This window comes from Sorex fumeus, unplaced genomic scaffold (assembly GCF_029834395.1).
Source record: "Sorex fumeus unplaced genomic scaffold, SorFum_2.1 ptg000078l, whole genome shotgun sequence".
Classification (NCBI taxonomy): domain Eukaryota; kingdom Metazoa; phylum Chordata; class Mammalia; order Eulipotyphla; family Soricidae; genus Sorex; species Sorex fumeus.
In genome coordinates, this window is record NW_026606135.1 from 4,197,260 (window position 1) to 4,215,167 (window position 17,908).

Sequence of the window (17,908 nt, forward strand, 5' to 3'; positions counted from 1 at the left end):
TGCCATCTATTTTGGTGGCGCTGGCACTGTCCTGTCTGACACCCTCTCGGTCCCCCACTGGTTGAGCAGGATCCAGAACCCGTGTGAGGTGCGGGAGGTCCCCCCTGCCCCGGAAACTGGGGGTGTGGGGGGTGTGGTCAGGAACAGCCTCACGGAGGCCCGGCCAGCCGGGCAGCACTGCACGGTCGCCCGCAGAGTCCTGCGGAGAGGAGGCGAGCCTAGCGGGAGGGGAGCACCCCCCTCTATTGTGGGGCTTTGGCACCTTTCGCCCCGACAGTCAGGCTTCCCAGGGTAGAGAAGAACTCCTCCATCTCCTTCTGCAGCAACTGGTTCCTCTTCTCGGCGTCCTCCCGCGCCCGCTCCGAGTTCCTCAGCTTGATCTCCAGCATGCTGTACCTCTTCTTCTCCTGGTCCAGTTCTTCTTCCAACTGGGACATGCGTTTCCTCAGCTCGGCGCTACCCTCTTCCAGTCTTGGAAGGTCAAGCAGAGAGACAGGGCTGTTAGCCTGGCTGGGCTCCCAGGAAGGCACGGAGCTGGGCGGGAGGCTGTGAGCCGGGAGACCCTCACCTGCCCCTCTCCGTGCCCTTCACTTCCCCTGTGGGCTGATGGCGTCTCCCCTCTGGACAGACGAACTCCCTGGCTAGAACAGTGTGGGGGCCCCTGGGAGTCCTGGCTGCACTCTCTGACCACTGGCCCTGCCGACCAGCCCTGAGTGGGGCTCCCTGGACTAGGGCAGGAGCTGCCCCCCTCACCGCTGCTCTTCCAGGGATTCAGGCCCCCTCCTGCTGCTCTGCCCCATACGGCCCCAGAAGCCCACCCCATCTGGGCTGTTGCTTCCGTCCACTGGTCTTTCCCACCCAGCTCCTGCCTCACCTGAAGGAAGGTTCTCTCAGGGCCACCGTGGAGCTACCCCACGTGCTTCTGTGGCCACTGAACCTGCACAGGCAGCTCATCGCTGGGGCCAACCACCAGCTCCTCCAAGGCCCAGGGAGTCACTCGGCCCAGCCCCGAGGACCCACACACGACCCCCAGGCTCCCACAGGCCAGACACGGCACTGAGCCCCGTGTCCTCTTCTGGAAACGCAGGGGCCGACCTCCCACAGCACAGCGTGAGGGCAGGACAGACCCCCCGAGAGCACCCAGCTCCCTTCTGCGCTGTCAGGAAGCTGCTCCCCTGCTTCCCCCCCTCAATCCCACCCGGGGGGGAAGCAGGGCCCCCGGCCCTTCTAGCTCTCACTATGTGTCCGCTCGGCTGGTCCAGCCTCGCCCGGTGCTCTAGACCTCGGGGCCTCCCTCTTTCCCTTCACGGTCACTCCGAGTCACCTCTGGGCAATAGCACCCCAGGAAGAACTCTCTCCCTGAGCACCCACCCGCCTCCCCCACAGAATCTAACCAGCATCTCTAAGGTCCCAGGGAGCACCTGAGGCTCAGCCAACCCCCCTCTTCCACAGCCCGGTCTCCCCATCCCTGAACACCTTCCAGGGGCTAGACCCCAACAAAAGCAACTTCCTCTGTCAGTTCTCTTGCCTCAGGCCCCTTCTGACGAGTGTGTCACCCCTCCCACACCCATGCAGGCCTCCAGCACCCACCCCCCCACACCCAGGCTGATTTTGGTCTTGCTTTAGTGCTCAAGGCTTAACTCCTGGATCTGTGCTTAGGGATTACTTCTGGCAGGGCTACGGGCAGAAGAGGAAAGAGGGTTTGGGGTGCTGAAGATGGAACCTGATTCAGCCACGTTTAAGGTAAAAGCTCTATCAGCTGCACTGTTGCTCTAGCCCCAGCCCTGGGGTGTCCTGACAGATCTGTCTGCCCTGGACCACAGGGGTGTGGGGGCGGGGGTAATCCAAGGATCAGGGGCAAGGCAGCTCCTGTAGCTCCTCATTCCCTTCTTGCTGGGGGTAAAGAAAGCTCAGAGCATCACTGCTCTGCCCCTGCCCACCCCACACCTTCCTCCTCCTCGCTCCCCCACGCCCTCTGCTGACTCCAGAGGTTTCTCTCCCCACCAAATCCCCTGAACAGTGTCTTTTTTTGTTTGGGGGTCACACCGGGCAGTGCTCAGGGCTTATTCCTGACTCTGTGACCAGGGATCACCCCTGGCAGGGCTCGGGGGGCCATGTGGGATGCCAGGAATCGAACTCAGGTCATCTGCATGCAAGGCAAGGGCCCTACCCAACTGTGCTAGTGCTCCTGTGAGCATTGCTTGGCTAATTCCTGCACCCCAATATTAGGAGGCTAGATAGAGGAGAACAAAACCAGGTATGGGTAAGGGTTAGAGGACAGCCAACCAATGCTCACAGGGCCCAGGAGCCCCTACAGATGGTACTCACCCACTGGGCCAGATGGCTTAATGCTCAGTCAATGTGATGGTAGTCAGGCCCAGAGCTACTGGGGCCACTAGGGCCCCCCAGTGATCTTGGGGGAGGGCATGAGGTACGCAGGTCTGAATTTGAGGCTTTGGGCATTTAAGACCATCTCCCCAGCCCACCATAGAGTTTCAGTTATTTTTTCATTTTATTTTGGTTTGGGGACTACATCTGGTGGTGCTCAGGGGTCACTCCTGGCTGGGCTTGGGGGGACCACATGTGGTTCTGGGGTTAAGTGTAAGGCAAGTGCCCTGCCTCTGTTCTTGTTCTCTCTCTCTCTCTCTCTCTCTCTCTCTCTCTCTCTCTCTCTCTCTCTCTCTCTCTCTCTCTCCCTCTCTCTCTTCGCCCCCCCCCCCCCGTTTTAAAATTCTTCCATGTTTGTGGTCTCCTTGTCCTCCTGCGCCAAATAAGGGCCACTCCCTCCCAATAAGAATGAAGGCAGATTGTCACCTGCTTTGATCAAAACATCTATGGTGAAGGGAAGCGTTCAGCTGGGAGGAGGCGGTGGCACTGAGAGGTGGTAAAGCATGTATGGAGCCTGATCAGCAACGGCACTGTGAACCACAGTGCAGATCGTATTTTAAAAAATAAAACGGATGGGCCAGAGAGAGAGAGAGAATCCAGTAGGTGAGGCGCTTACCTTGACATCTCATATGAGATGCTAGGAGGGATTATTCCTGAGTCTGAGTGCAGAGCCAGGAGAGTCCCCCGAGAATCAACAGGTGTGGCCCAAAAACAAACCAAAAAAAAAAAAAAAGAGCCTTTCATAGAAGCAGACTGATGGGTGGGAGGGACTGTTGTCGAAACATGGTATGGCTGAAATCCAATCACGAATAAGTTTGTCGTTTCACAGTGACTAAACTTAAAAAAAAAAAAGATTAAAACAACAGCAACAGGGAGCTGGAGAGATAGAACAGCAGGTCGAGTGTTTGCCTTGCACATCGCCGACCCGGGTTCGATTCCCAGCATCCCATATGGTTCCCTGAGCACAGCCAGGAGTAACTCCTGAATGCAGAGCCAGGAGTAACCCCTGTGCATTGCTGGGTGTGACCCAAAAAGCAAAAACAAACAAACAAAAAAAACCCCAACAACAACAACCTGTGTCCTTGGCCTTAAGCACAGGCTCTGGCTTAAGGTGTGCTGTGAGTCCTTGTTGGGGAGAGCAGGAATTGGGGTGCAAGAGGAGGGGGGGTCCCTGTGAGGTAAGGTACCTGTGGACCACACCTGCACTGACACCCAGGTGCAGACATGTTCCTTGGATGCCCGCTGCGGGGCCCAGAACACTCGGCCCACAGACGGCACAGATCTTAGGGGGCCTTATTGCCCCTCCTGCATCCCCCAAGCCAAGTCACAGAAGGGATTGGGGAGGTCCCGGGATATGCCCGACGCTGCACTGAGTGTTCCCTTCTGTCTCATCAGGGTCGCCTGTGCCGGGCGGGGACCCACACCAGAGTCTGAACCCGAGCCCGCCACCACTTAGCCGGAAAAACCAGGCCCCGAGGGTCAAGCTTCCCAGAGCCTGGGAAACGGGCAGCCTCAGCTTCTCTGACACTGTCCAGCGCTGCCCCCCCCACCCCCCGCCCATCCTCTCTCACTTCAGGGAGCGCCACAGTGACCTCCTGCCTCAGAGCTCAGACAGTGGCGGTGGCAGTAGCTTTCCCCACAGACCCCGCCTTGGGCTTCACTACCGCTCTCCTCCGGGGCCCCACTGCCTAATCTCCCCTCAGACAGGGGCTCCTGCCTTCCCACACCTGACCAGATGAATGCCCAGGAGCAGAGGCCAGCTGAGAATGAGTGGGCTTGCGGCCGGAGGGATAGAACAGGGCTGGCCTTGTGCATGGAAATTACTCCTGGTGGGCACTGACCCAGGTGCAAATCCCTGGCACCAAATACTGTCCCCTGAGAGTACCAGGAGTGATCCCTAAGTGCAGAGCCAGGAACAGCCCCTGAGAACTGGACACCGTGCTCCCCTCCCTGCCCCACCCCCCCAACACACACACACACACACACACACACACACACATACACACACACACACACACACACGGCTCCCTTCCAGCACCACCATCTAACAGGAAACAGCCGCTGGGACCCCTCAGATGCTCTGCTGCCGGCCGGGTGCACAGACCAGCAGCCGAGTGGCGGCTGCAATAAGGGGAGCTAAGGGGCCTGAGATGCTGATGGACCACCAGGGATGGTGGCCAGAGAACCTGACCGGTCAGAGTCGGAGGACACCCTCCTGGTAGGGAGGCAGCCAGGCCCATGAAGCCCCCCTGGGAACAAGCCGCAGGCCTCGGGCAGAGGCGTCCCTGGTTCAAACTCCACACAGCCACCCCTGCTCCAGGAAACTTCATCCACCTAGACAGGGCAGGCGGCTGGGGGCGGACACTGTTGCGGGTGGCCACTGTGCAGGCTCAGTGATCCGCCTTCGACTCAGCCGCCCACCCTGCACGCAGGAGCATTCCCACACCCTGGCACCTTCCCTCTGCTCGCCACTGCCACCGAACCAGGGAGGAGAGGGGAACACCGACCCACCATCCCCAAAAGACAGGCAGCTGGGCTCTCCTCTGGGGGGAGGGCTGCCCTGGACCCCGCCTCCAGGAGGCCTGCGCCTTTGTGGGGAGCGGGGCGGGGAGCCCCCACGGGGGCCAGTGGGCCAGGCAGCCTCCCTTTACCTTTTCACGCTCATCTGGTACTCAGTCCTCTGGCGGCCCAGCTCCGCCCTGAGCTCCGTGACCAGGCTGTGCAGGGCCTCGGAGTGCTGTGCCCGCTCCAGGGCGGGGCTGCCCGGCTCGCTGGGTTGGTCGCTACTGAGGCCGGTGCCCTCCTCGTCCAGGCTGTGGCCCAGGTCCGGGGACCGGCGGTCCTCGCTGCTGCTGGGGAAGGGGGAGGGCTCGAGCGGCCCCTCGGTGTGCAGGGAGCTGCAGGCCGACGAGTCGCTGGCCCTGCAGGCCGAGCAGCTGCTGACCGAGCCGGCGGCGGAGGCCCCGCAGGACGAGGCGGCGGACCAGGCCGTGCTGGCCACGCTGGGCGTGCTGGGGAAGGGGCTGGCCGGGGGCACGTTGTCGTAGGTGGACAGTCTCTGCACGCCCCCCGCGTCCTTGAGCCGGTCCCCCGACGAGGCCCGGCGGTGGCCGCGCAGCGAGGACAGCCCGTTCATGAGCCAGTTCCCGCCCGAGGAGATGATGGGCACCTCGAGGGACGAGGCGCCCACCTTGGGGCTGCCGGCGCGGGAGCCCGACTGCCGGAAGGAAGACTTCCAATTGGGCAGGGTCTGCACCTTCTTCCCGGAGGCGGGGGCGGAGGCGCTCCGGAGCCCGGCGCCCGACGGGGTGGTCCTGGAGAGCGCGGCCACCGTGGCTCCGTCCAGAGATGAGGTCCGGTGCGAGGGCAGGCCGGGGGCACTGGGGCTGCTGGGCTCGGGCGGACTGTGCCCCGGGCCCTCCTCGGAGACCCACCCCACCGTGCACGGAGGGCCTCCCCGAGGCGAGGCGGGCCCCTCGGCGGCCCGGGCGGTGAAGAGCTGGCTGTGCTTGCGGATGAGCACGGTCATCAGGTGCTGCACCAGCGAAGTGCCTGCCGGGAGAGAGGGCGAGAGCGGCATCAGGCCCGGTCCGCACCCCGGAAATCCTGGCCTGGATGCATCCCAGGGTCTACCCCAGCTCCTGTGCTGCACACAGGCTGGGAGCCCCCCTGGGTCACTGTGTCTGAGCCCAGCTCAGCAGGCCCGGCCCTCTGGGGGACACAGGGCTCTGGGCAAGGGGTGTCACAGATAGGTGAGCTCATGCTCACGCACAGGCAAGCACCCACCCCCTCACCCCTCGGGTGCAGCTGGCTGTGATGCGGGGACTCAGCACAGAACCCTAGTGTCTGTGGGCCCCGTTTCTCCTCTGCTTCCCTCAACCAAACCAGGAGCAGGACCTGGGGGATTTCCAGGCACCCAGGAAGGTGGAGTGCTTGGGTGGGCCCAGGTGCTGCCACTAGGGCAACTGAGAAATCAGTGATGGGGGAGGCAGGAGAAGGATTCCTTCAGATAGAAAACCAGGAACGCCGCCAAGTGGAGGGTGGATGGGAGAAAAGCTAAGGGGGAGGGGAGGGGAGTGTTCAAATGTTATTCATGCTGCCTGGCCTCATAAGGGCAGGAGACCCAGCAGCACCAGCCCAGCGAGGGGGGCCCCAGCAAGAGCATCAACCCCAAGGCCCCCACCTTTGGCTTGGGGGCAAGGAGAACAGCTCTGTGGTCCACACACCCTGCAAGCCCCTCACCCCTTCTTTTCCCCAAGCTCCAGTGGGCCGGGTGTGGGGAGTGTGTGTTGTGGGAAGCCTGGTCCTATGTCCACGTGACTGGCCTGTGGCTTCCTGGGTGTGTGTGAGCAGCGGGAGTCTCACGCCTAGCCCTGGGGACACTTCCCATAGGTGTCCAGTCCCAGCCTGGAGCACACCTGAGCCCTCCCTTCAGATGTCACCTGGTTTCTCTAGGCCTTAACTTCCTCCCTAAAGTCGGAGCAGTGACCCAGCACAGCAAGAGTAAGAAGACTGTGGCGTGTGTGGTGTGGTGTGCGTTGTGGTGTGTGTGGTGTAGGTGTGTGGTGCATGTGTGGTGGTGATGGTGTGTGTGGTGTGCTGTGCTGAGTATGAGGGTGGTGTGTGCACCTGCTGGTGTATGCGTGTATGTGGGGTGTGTGTATGTGTGGGGTCCGAGGTGTGTGAGCGCCCGTGTGGTGTGAATGCGCATGTGGTGTGTGCTCTGAGTGCGTGTGTGGTGTGTGTGTGTATGTGGGGTGTGTGATTCGAGTGTGTGGATGGCATATGTGCAGTGTAAGTGGTGTGATCGTGTGTGGGGATGCTTCACTTCACTTCATTGAAAATGACTGAAGTGAAGGGAAGCATCTGTCTGTGTATATGCATGTGTGCTTGTGCACTGTGTGTGTGGTGTATGTGTGTGGTGTGCAATGTGTATGGTGTGAACACGTGCGTGGTGGGTGCTTGTGTAGCATGCGTGGTATGAATATATGTGGTGTGTGTGTGTGTGTGGAAGGTACGCAGCACGTGTGGTGTGAACACACGTGTAGTGTGTGTAGTATGTTTGGTGTGTATGTGTGGTGAGAATGCGCTGCTGGTTTAGCAAGAGGGGATCACATGCTCTTCCCGAGCCACCTCCTCACACCTCCTTACACCTCCTCAGTGCGAGCTGCTCGAGAAGATTAAAGTGCGGGGATGACAAATATGACACTTGGGAGAGGCTTGTCTCCTTCCAAATGCCAATAGCTGTTTCCATCGCTTTATTATTATTAGTTCGCACAGGCCAGGAATTCCCCGGGTTTGCAGAGCTCTGCTGTCCAGGGGCCGGAGACAGCGCCTTAATTGAAAATGACTTGAGTGGAGTGAAACATCTGTGTGTATTCAAGGGCAAGGGCGCTGACCTCCTCCCTCCCCCGAAGCTTCCCCCCCACACACCACATTTTCACCCCGTGACCTGCTGTGACCCGCCAGCACAGGGCACAGTTCCTGGTCCTTTTATAGACACCCGTCCCCTCCTGGGGGAGGGGAGTCCGGGGAGGCTCTGGCCGAGTCCGCAGTGCTGGAGCTCCCAGGACACCTCTCCTGCTGGCCTGGTCAGGCTGGGACAGTGATGGTTGAAGCCTTGCTCAGATCTCGGGGATGCCTAAACCCCAGCCACGGGACACCCTATGCCTCCCCCCACCCCCGCCACCCCTGTACCTTCCATAATGGTCACTGGGTCTTCGACCTGTGGCCGAAGTATGTTGGGTCCAAAAACGGTCGCCAGGTTCTGGACGCTCATTTTGTTGACGTTTGAGTGGGCCTGAACTTCATCCAGAAACCTGCGCGATAAGGACGCCAGATTCTTGGGGGGCAGCTGGGACTCCAGATCCAGTTGCTCCCACAAGTTCTCATGGTTCCAGGTCTGGCAGAGGCAAAGGCCCTATTCCCCTGCCTGGCGGGGCACATGCTAGGGAAGAGCTGGATTCCCCACCCCACCCCCTGGCCCTGAGGACCAGGGGAGTCTTGTCTGGCCTCTCCCCCTTGGAGGTCAGGAGGCTAAACCCCCAGGAGCACGAACCGGGAGAAGGCCCAGAGGAGGGAGAGAGGATGAATGTTGTGTCCCTCTCCTCCTGAATGACCGCCTCAGGTCTGTCTGCCCAGGGCTCCTGGCTGAGTTCTCATCTGCTCCCTGAGGCTGGTTGGGGGTAGGGGTACAGGAGAAAAACCCAGGCCCTCACCCTGGAGCACATGAAAGGGGCATTCCGGCCTCCAGCGACTTACTTGCAGATATATCTGAGCAGGTTGTAATTGGCCAGGGGAAGGTTGCTCACTTGTTTAGTCAACTCCAGAGTCCCCTTGAGAATGAAAGAGGAAATGAGCATTTCAACGATCAGTGATGAAGCCCCAGGCCCCACTCTTATTTGAGGCTTCTCCTGGTCCAGGAGTAGCTGAGGGGGCTGAGGCACAGGGGCGAACCCAGATTTCCTGCTAGGGTCATGCCCCAGGTGAACAGAAGTACCAGCCTCTGTCTCCCTCGGGGCTGGGGTCTCCGGGGAAGCTGGTGAGAGGGGTGCGCCTCTGCTGGCCACACAGGAATGTCAGGGCCGGCTCTCCGCCTGCTTATCAGAGCTCAAATATTTGCTAGATAAAGACCCTCATCTCCCACATGGCTGCTGAGAGGGTAAACAGAGCATCTCTGAGCAGAGCGGCGGGCACCTGTGGGGTGAGGGGAGGGGGCCCCTCTGTCCTGGAAGCGCTCGCAGCTCTGGGGGTTGAGGCAGGAGAGAAACAGATGAAAGGTCCTGCTTGTTCCCAGGGTCTGGGGACTGGGTGACTTCCTGTGTGGTGGCTCCATCTGGGGACTTCCCCAGGGCAGGGCTGGGATCACAGCCTGCTCAGGAGGGACTGACCCTTTGAGAAGACCAGGTGACATCACGGAGACATCCCCAGGTCACAGGAAGGGGACAACCAGCCACCCTTTTCCAAACAACAGAACACAGTCCTCTGAGAATTCCCCCCAACATACACATACAAGCCTGGGTACCCAGGACACCCACACACAGCACAGCAAGTACTCTAGGATAACCCCCAGACAGCAGAGAAGATGCCCTAGGATAACCCCATACACAGAGCAGGTGTGCAGGTGCCCCAGGACACCCCCCACAGAGCAGGTACCCCAGGTCACCCCCCCACAGAGCAGGTGCCCCAGGACATCCCCCCCACAGAGCAGGTGCCCCAGGACATCCCCCCCCACAGAGCAGGTGCTCCAAGACACCCCCTCACAGAACAGGTGCCCCAGGACACTCCCCCCACAGAGCAGGTACCCCAAGACACCCCCCACAGAACAGGTGGTGCCCCAGGTCACCCCCCACACAGAGCAGGTGCCCCAGGACATCCCCCCTACAGAGCAGGTGCTCCAAGACACCCCCCACAGAGCAGGTGCCCCAGGACACCCCCACACACTGTGGCAGGCAGCCCTCCCACCCTCAGAACTGGGTGCAGGCAGGAACAAGGTGCCCTGGGCAGTGAGAGGCTGGGCCCCGGCTCCGCGAGCACCCCCGTGCCTCACCTCGCCCTCGTCCTTGGTGAGCAGCTGGGCGCAGCTGAGGAAGTCCTCGTACCTGGCGAAGGGCACCACGGGCTCGGGCAGCTCCCGGAGGTAGAGCTTCAGCAGGGACGCCACGGTGTGCACGTCCGTGGAGCTGCAGGGCAGGAGCATGAGGCCCAGGAAGCACCCCGCCCCTGTGCGGAGAAGGCCAGGCCCCCCCCAGAGAGAGCACAGGGGCCCTGGGAGGACGGGTGCGCGGCTTCCTTGGACCCGGGTCTGCTTCAGTCCTGGCCCCACTGCGGCAGAAGCCTCAGGCTCTGCTCCCGCACAGCTGGCTCTGGGGCCTGGGTGGGGGTGACGGGTCCCCTTTCTTGGGTGCGGGCAGGGGGATGCAGGGGGTTGCTCTGCTGCCAGAGCCTGCTCCTTCCTCCCAGCCCTGTCCCGAGCCTGAGACAGAAGGACAGGGCCTGCCATGCGGGGGCTGCTCAGCTCCTCCAAAGACAGCCCAGGCTCCCATCACAAGGGTCAGCAGGTCATAGGTCAGGCCTTTGCCCCCTGACCTCTGGGTTAAACGGGATGCCTCCACCTCTAAGTCCATCACTCCACTTCCAGCTCCCCAGCGTCCCCTCCCTCCCCCACTCCTTGTCTACTCTTATTTTTAAGATTTTTTTTTTATTGAATCACTGTGAGCTGGACCCTTACAAAGCAGTTTATGATAACGTTTCAGTCCCACAGTGTTCCAACACCCATCCCTCCACCAGTGTACAATTCCCAGCACCAGTGTCCCCATGTTCCCTCCCATCACTCCCCAACCCCAACCCACCTCTCTCTCTCTCTCTCTCTCTCTCTCTCTCTCTCTCTCTCTCTCTCTCTCTCTCTCTCTCCCCCCACCCCCTTTCAGGCCATTGTGGTTTGCAATACAGATACTGAAAGGACATCGCATATATCCTACTTTTAACACTCATTTCTTGTCCAGTGTGATCACTGCCAACTATTATGCCCATCAACTCTCAAGCCTTAGTCTCCTGCCCCCAGCTTAGGGCTGCCCGGGAAGTCTCTTTAGCATCTTCTCCATGCTGTTCGCCCAGGCTGAGCTTGGGCCTGGTTACTTCATCTGCTTTCCCAGAGCCCTGGACTGAAAACCCCGGGAATGCCGTGTCCTCATAGGTGATGCACAGGAATAAGCGGCCTGCCACCAGGAGTGTGCTGCGCCATCAATGTGCCACCTGGTCCTGGCTATCCAATGCCAGGGTCTCTGAGATATGCTCGGGAGTCCCTACCAGTCCTGGGACCTGGGGTCCCAGGGTTCCGGGTATCCGTGCATGCACTGAGCACCCTCCTGCGTCAGACTTAGTGCCTCCCGGTCTGGCCAGTTCCAGCCCTCGCTTCCGCCCTCACAGCCTGTCTTGGGTCAAGTGTGCGGTTACCCACATGCTTCACTCCCTGGATCCAAGGCTGGAGTCAGCAGCCCCTCTCCCATGGGGTCTTTGGGTTCAGTGTCCTGTGAGCCCTGGGAAGGGGGGGACAGGGCAAGGAAGCAAGGGAAAGACAGGAACCGCAGAGAGAGAGAGAGAGAGAGAGAGAGAGAGAGAGAGAGAGAGAGAGAGAGAGAGAGACGAGAGAGACTGCAGGGGAATACAGTCCCTAAAGGAGAGATGGACAGGGGTTAAGGAGTCTGCCTAGCAAATGACTCACCCTGATTTGATCCCTGGCATGGCCTATGGTTCCATGAAACCCCACCAGGAGTGATCCTGAGTGCAGAGCCTGGAGGAAGCCCTGACAATCACTGGGTGTGACCCAAAACAAAACAAATTTAACTAAAGGCATTGTGGACAGGAGCCAGCAGGGAGACCTTCTGGTGAGCAGGGTGGCCCCTGGGAGACCTGGCCGCCCGCCAGTGGGGCAGCCCTGATTCCTGCAGCCAGCAGGTCTCTGCGGCTCAGCCAAGCCCAGCGCCCAGCCCCACCCGGGCATGGAGCGCCTGCCTGCCTTCCGCATTCCCTCTCCCTGCCTCTCGCCCTCTCCTGCCAGGGCCTTTTCCTTTAACCGTAGCTAAAGGCAGCTTCTTCCTACATTTTCGGAATCTCCCTTGAGTCCTCCCTGAACACAGCTCCCCTGCCCTGCGGAGAATGTTCTTCTGTTCCATAGCCCACAGCCCGCAGCATGGGGGTGCTGAGCAGCCGGGTCCCCTCCAGCCAGAGGCGGTCACCTGACACCCTCCCTCCATCCCTCCCTCAGAAGCTGGCCCGGGATGAGATGGAGGGGCGCTGGGTGCACCCACAGAGAGGCTGCAGCTGGCCAGCCAAAATGGGGCCCTGCCTGGGCTCCCATCCAGCTTCTGCGGCTACTGTCAAGAGGACGAGAAAACCCAAAACCCCAAAAACCTCCTTGCCTGAGCCAGCACCGCGATGCTGCCCATCCAGACCAGGGCCAGCCACGCCATGCTCCCTGCCTGTCCCCTCCCTTTGGTATCCACAGGACAGCCAAGCCCTCAGGATGTCTTAGTCTCTCCAGCCGCCATCTCCCAGGCTGGGGGACACTTTCCCCCACTCCCTCTTTGGCAGCCAGCGACCCGGTCCAGTCTGAGTTTGTGCTTCTGGTCATGGAGAATGCAGGGGGCCTGACTCTGTATCCTTGTCAGTCCTGATCACAGTCGCACCCTCAGTGGACAAGCCATCTGGTGAGTGGGGGAAGCAGCAGAGCACTGCAGGAAGAGCCTTCCAGGAGACACTTCAGAAGAAAGAACTCCTAGAGGGCCAGAGCACCAGGAAGGCAGGTGGAGGAGGGCAGAGCCCAGGGGCAGTGGGGGTTTGAACCCCCCGGGGAGAGGCAGCTGAGGGAGAGGAAGGGGGAGAAACAGATAGTTCCAGAGCCCTGTGAGGAGCTGAGAAGGCTCTTTTCTTGAAAGTGTCATATAAGAAGAGGGAAGGGGCTCTGGGTGGGCCTGTCTACTGAGCTCAGTTGCTAATCTGCCAATCAGACACAACAACATTTAAGACCAAGGTAAAGGGATATACAAGATAACCTTATAGTACCTGTACTGCAAACCATAATGCCTGTTTGCCTAGGGGCAGTCCGTGGGTAGGGGAGTGGGGGGTGGAAGGAGAGAAACTGGGGACATTGGTGGTGGGAAATGTACACTGGTGAAGGGACAGGTGTTGAAATGGTGTATGGCCAAAACCCAATCACGGACAGCTTTGTAACTGTTTATCTCACTGTAATAAATAAAAATAAAAAAGAAAAGAGTAGAAAACACAAAGAGAGTAGGTCTAGGGGGTGCTTCCCGGCAAGGAAGGAGTCAGGAATTGAGTCGGGATGGGGAGCTAGGGAGGTCTGACCCCAACTCCCCCCCACAAGTCCCTCTGCCTTTCTGTTCCCATTTCTCAGGTGGGGGCATCCCCTGGCCACTGGCTCCCAAACCTGACTGCTAAGCAGAAGCACAGGATGGGGGGCAGAGCTGGCTGTCCAGGGCTCCAAATGGCCCACGAGCTGGTGGAGACTGGACACACTGGGCTCAGTAGCCCAGAGTTTCAGGATGCTTCCCAGTGCCCTCCCTGGGGAGCGGCTGCTGCTCTTAGCAAAGGGCCCCTTAGCAAAGGGGCCCACAATTCCTCTCTGGGCTGCAGCGCTGGGCACAAGGTGGAGGGGCTGAGGGGAATTTCCCTGAGAGCGGAGTTGGGAAGATCAGGCCACTGGCCGGTGCCGCGGGGCCTACGCTGCAGGCTGGGGGGACTCATATGATGTGAGGGCACGTGGGCAAGAAAGGGGGCCAGGGCCGGCAGGAGGCAGCGATATTTATGGAAAACGATCCCATAGTGAGGAAGTTTCTGGGAGGCAGAAGTGGTCCCTCAAATAGCCGCAGTTCCCCAATCTCTGACCTGGGACTCTAAGAGGCATAGGATCCTCTCCCAGAGTGGAGCCAGGACCTAATAAGGGCCAGCGATGTGCCACGGGCCCAGGACAAGCAGGAGGGAATGACGGCCGACCCCAAAACCCACCCGGAGTTGGGTCCCAGCCCCTGCCACACCTGTGCCAGTGCAGTGGATTGTGTGTGGGAGGGGACAGCCTTCCAAGTGTGGAAGCCTACCCGTCCACTGTGTCCAGGGAGCAGGTAGCCTGGGAGGAGCCCCTGGGTGGCGGGCAGGGCCTCATCTGGAACTGCCCCTCGGGAGCTTACCTGTCGAACAGAGGCTTCTCCCCGCAGTCGAAGGAATCTTGCAGGTCCCTCACCAGGTTGGCCTGGCCTGGCATGCGGAAGAGGCCCTCCTCGGTGAGCCCGCGCTCCCGGATGAAGTCCACACACTGCTCCACCAGCAGGGGTGCCAGGCGGGGGCCGTACTTCCGCTCATGGTGGACCGTGTCCTCCAGGCGCTGCCCAAAGATCCCTGGGCACACAGAAGGGCCAGTCATATATAACTCTCCACAGTGGGGTGGTGGGGACAGGCACTTGGGACCATGGGGAACGGGGGTCAGGACCAAAGGTGGCTGCTTCTGAAAGGGCAAATCAGAAGGTGAGAGGGCACGCCCCAGCAGCTGACCCTGGCTACTGGGGACAGGGAGGAGGGCAGCGGAACAGCAGGCACATGGACTGTCTGTGGTAGAGCTCTCCAAGCCTGAAGAACCTTAAAGGGGCCTCAGGGAACACGCATTATGCCTTTTATTGATCGGTTTATTAATGCAGCCCTAACTTCCCAACAGCAGTGACTCAGAGTTGAAAACCCGCAACTACATCCACCAGAAGGCAAGCGCCGGGATGTTCTTACAACCCGTTCCTGCAATCCCTCCTAAAGGGAAGCTGCCTACTCTCCATCACCCACAGAAGAAATGGCTATATCTTTGTCTTTCCTGGTCAAGCACTGATAGTGACCAGTATCAAAAAGACACACTGACACTACACACACACACACACACACACACACACAAACATTGCCTCGTGACAGGCAGGATGACTAGGCCACATCTCTGACCATGAGAACCACAAATCAGAACCACACTGAGGCAAACCTTCCAGCAACCATCAGATTCACTATGAAAAATAAAAACAAGCCCTCTGAAAAGAAAGATGGCAGCCGCTTGGGAGCTTTGTGGAAAGCCAGGTATGAGCTGGTCATGATGGGGCGACTAAAACCTCATAGGAAGGGGGGCATTCGCGGCTCGTCCTCCACGCCCTACCGAGGTCACCAGTTGCCCCTCACGAGTGGCTCTCCAGCACGGCCATGGTTCCAGAAGCACAAGGACTTAATGCAGAGCCCAGCAGCTTGCAGCAGAAAAGTGAACGGACTATGCATTAATCCACGCCATCATGTCTGCCCGGAGGGGAAGGGGTGTTGCTCCCTTCCGCCCTCTTCCTTCTGGAAAGAAAGATGGCAGCCGCTTGGGAGCTTTGTGGAAAGCCAAGTATGAGCTGGTCGTGATGGGGCGACTAAAACCTCATGGGAAGGGGGGTGTTCTCGGCTCGTCCTTCACGCCCTACCGAGGTCACCAGTTGCCCCCCACGAGCGGCTCTCTGGCACGGCCATGGCTCCAGACCACATAAACCAATCTCTTAATTATCTGACTCTAAGCAGAAATACTTCCAGGGTTAATAAGTAAAATAACAGAAATCCAAAACCGCGCGGCTGCCATAGCAGCCGTGTGACATCATTTAATTCTTGAACCCAGCTGTAGAAAACAAATCATTTCGCATTGCCTTTTCAGCATGTCTGATTTAGGGGTGTAAACTCTAAATAATAATGGTGCATCTTTTATCGAAACAATGAATCTAGTCAAAGTAGATAGAGTGTTAACTAGAATTCATCTGCCTCACAGGCATTGGGAGGGTTGAGGGGGAGTTTATTGGGATTCTTCGTGGTGAAAAATAAGTATTGGTAAAGGGAAATGTATTTGATATTTGCATGACTGAGACCTAAACCTGAAAGCTTTGTAACTTTTCCCACAGTGATTCAATAAATAAATAAATAAATAAATAAACAAAAAATCCACACCACACAAAGTGTTGGTAAGGATGTAGAGAAACGGGTTCCCTGGCACCCTGAGGGTGGAAACAGAATGTGGTGCATTCACTGTGGAAAACAGATAAACTTGCTTCAAAAGAGCAAAAAATAAATCTAGATTCAGCAATTCTACTTCTAGGTATATGCCCCAAATAACTGAAAGCAGGGGACCGGAGGGATAGGACAGCAGGTAGGATGTTTGCCTTGCATCTGGCTGACCCGGGTTATATCTAGGAGTAATTCCTGAGTGCAGGGCCCCAGAGTAACCCCTAAGCACAAATGAATCAATAAGTACAACCAAGAGCCGAAAGCAGAATATCAAAGACATTTGAGGCCCCGTGTCCATTCACAATAGCCAGAGGCAGAAGCAATCCAAGTGGCCAATGACAAACCAAAGGATAAGCAGAATGTGCTACACCCAACACGGGGCTGTTAGTCAGCCCCACAAAGGTAGGACAGTCTGACACATACAACAATGTGAAGGAGTTTTGAGGACACTGAATTAAAACAAGTCAGCAAAAAAAAAGACAAATTCTGCATGATTCCACTTATATGCCAGAGAAAGAGTTAAAACCCTGAACACAGAAAGTGCCATATTTCACTGTATAACTGTGACCCCTTTCTTCCAGCCCCCAAACTAGCTTATCTATCTGTCACTGTGTTACTGTCCTCCTGTTGTTTTGCTCGAGCGAGCCCAGTAATGTCTCCATTTTGAGATTTCTTGTTACTGTGTTTGGCATATCGAATACGTAACAGGTAGCTTGCCAGGTTTGCCCTGCAGGCGAGATACTCTTGGTAGCTTGCCAGGCTCACCGAGAGGGGCGGAGGAATCGAACCTGGCTCAGCCGGGCCGGCAGCTTATAGGGCAAATGCCCTACCGCTGTGCTATCGCTCCAGCCCTACCAAACTGGCTTGTAACCTTTCATTTCACCATCATCAAATGGTAAGATTCTGCTCCTTATGCTTCTTAAAAGGTAGACAAAGCAGCAACGTATCTATCAGTTGGCAAATGGACACGCATTTGTCTTCTCACAGTCTGTGAATGGCCATGAGCCTAGAATTCTTATGCACATTTCAGTGCATTTCCAAATGTCAAGTTTGTTTAGGGCACTTTACTGACATTATTGTTTCTCAACCCAAAAAAGACAAAGGTGCAAGGGGAACCATCAGGTACATAAAGCTACCACGGGTGCATCCCAAGTTATGGCATCTTCCTGCATCCAACTGGACCATTCCATTTTGATGAATATTCTTTTTTTTTCCCCGCCGTGCATCCTAATCTTACACCAAAAACATCTTAGTAATAAATTATTTTTATCTAATACTGTCACAATTAAAATTGAAATGCTTCACCTAATGGTCCACCCCACTTTCAAACAGAATTTTGGGCATGAAGCCTGTAATGATTATGTGGTAAATGATGGTAGACGGTTGGTTACCAGGATTTGGGGTTAGTATTTAAAGAGGGCAAATTTTCAACTTCAGAAGATGAAAGAGTTCTGGAGATAGAAGGTGGTGAGGGCTGCACATTGCAAATGTACTTAATCCCACTGAATTACTCATTTTAAAATGATTAGGTTGGGTCCAAGAGAAAAAACTCAATGGGCTGAGCACATGATTCGCCTCCGGGAGGTCCAGATTTGTGTTCTAGCACTATATAGTTCCTTGAGCACCACCCGGAGCAATTCCCAGGAGTAACCTCTGAGCACTGAGTTGGGAATAGCCCCCGAGGACCCCTAGACGTGTCCCCCAAACAAAAAGTGGTTAAGCTCTTGGGCTGGGAGGTGGAGCGATAGTACAACATTAAGGTACTTGCCTTGCATGTGGCCAACCCTGGCTTGAATCCTCCCAGTGATGTAAGCAGGTAGATAAAAGGGCCCCTATGACAAAAGAATTCTTGGGAAGTAATAAAACCAATAGCCCCAAGACTGCAAAAGTCCATCTTGTGAACTGGCAAAAGCCTACCTTGTGAACTGGTAGGAATTCACCTTGCACCCAG

General features: G+C 57.6%; 1 protein-coding gene across 5 annotated transcripts in view; it reads right to left on the minus strand.

The window, feature by feature from the left end:
• Positions 1–218: 218 nt before the first annotated feature.
• The window catches only part of ARHGAP22 (Rho GTPase activating protein 22), a 202,612-nt gene continuing 184,922 nt past the window's right edge, over positions 219–17,908 (minus strand). For all 5 annotated transcript variants that reach the window (XM_056130395.1, XM_056130394.1, XM_056130391.1 and 2 more), the window contains 6 exons: positions 14,094–14,301; positions 9,938–10,070; positions 8,650–8,723; positions 8,086–8,207; positions 5,040–5,940; positions 219–471 (listed from right to left, as the gene is read on the minus strand). In XM_056130395.1, the coding sequence (XP_055986370.1) occupies positions 243–471; positions 5,040–5,940; positions 8,086–8,207; positions 8,650–8,723; positions 9,938–10,070; positions 14,094–14,301 (1,667 nt within the window). In that variant the 3' untranslated portion in view covers positions 219–242. The remainder of the gene's footprint in view (positions 472–5,039; positions 5,941–8,085; positions 8,208–8,649; positions 8,724–9,937; positions 10,071–14,093; positions 14,302–17,908) is intronic.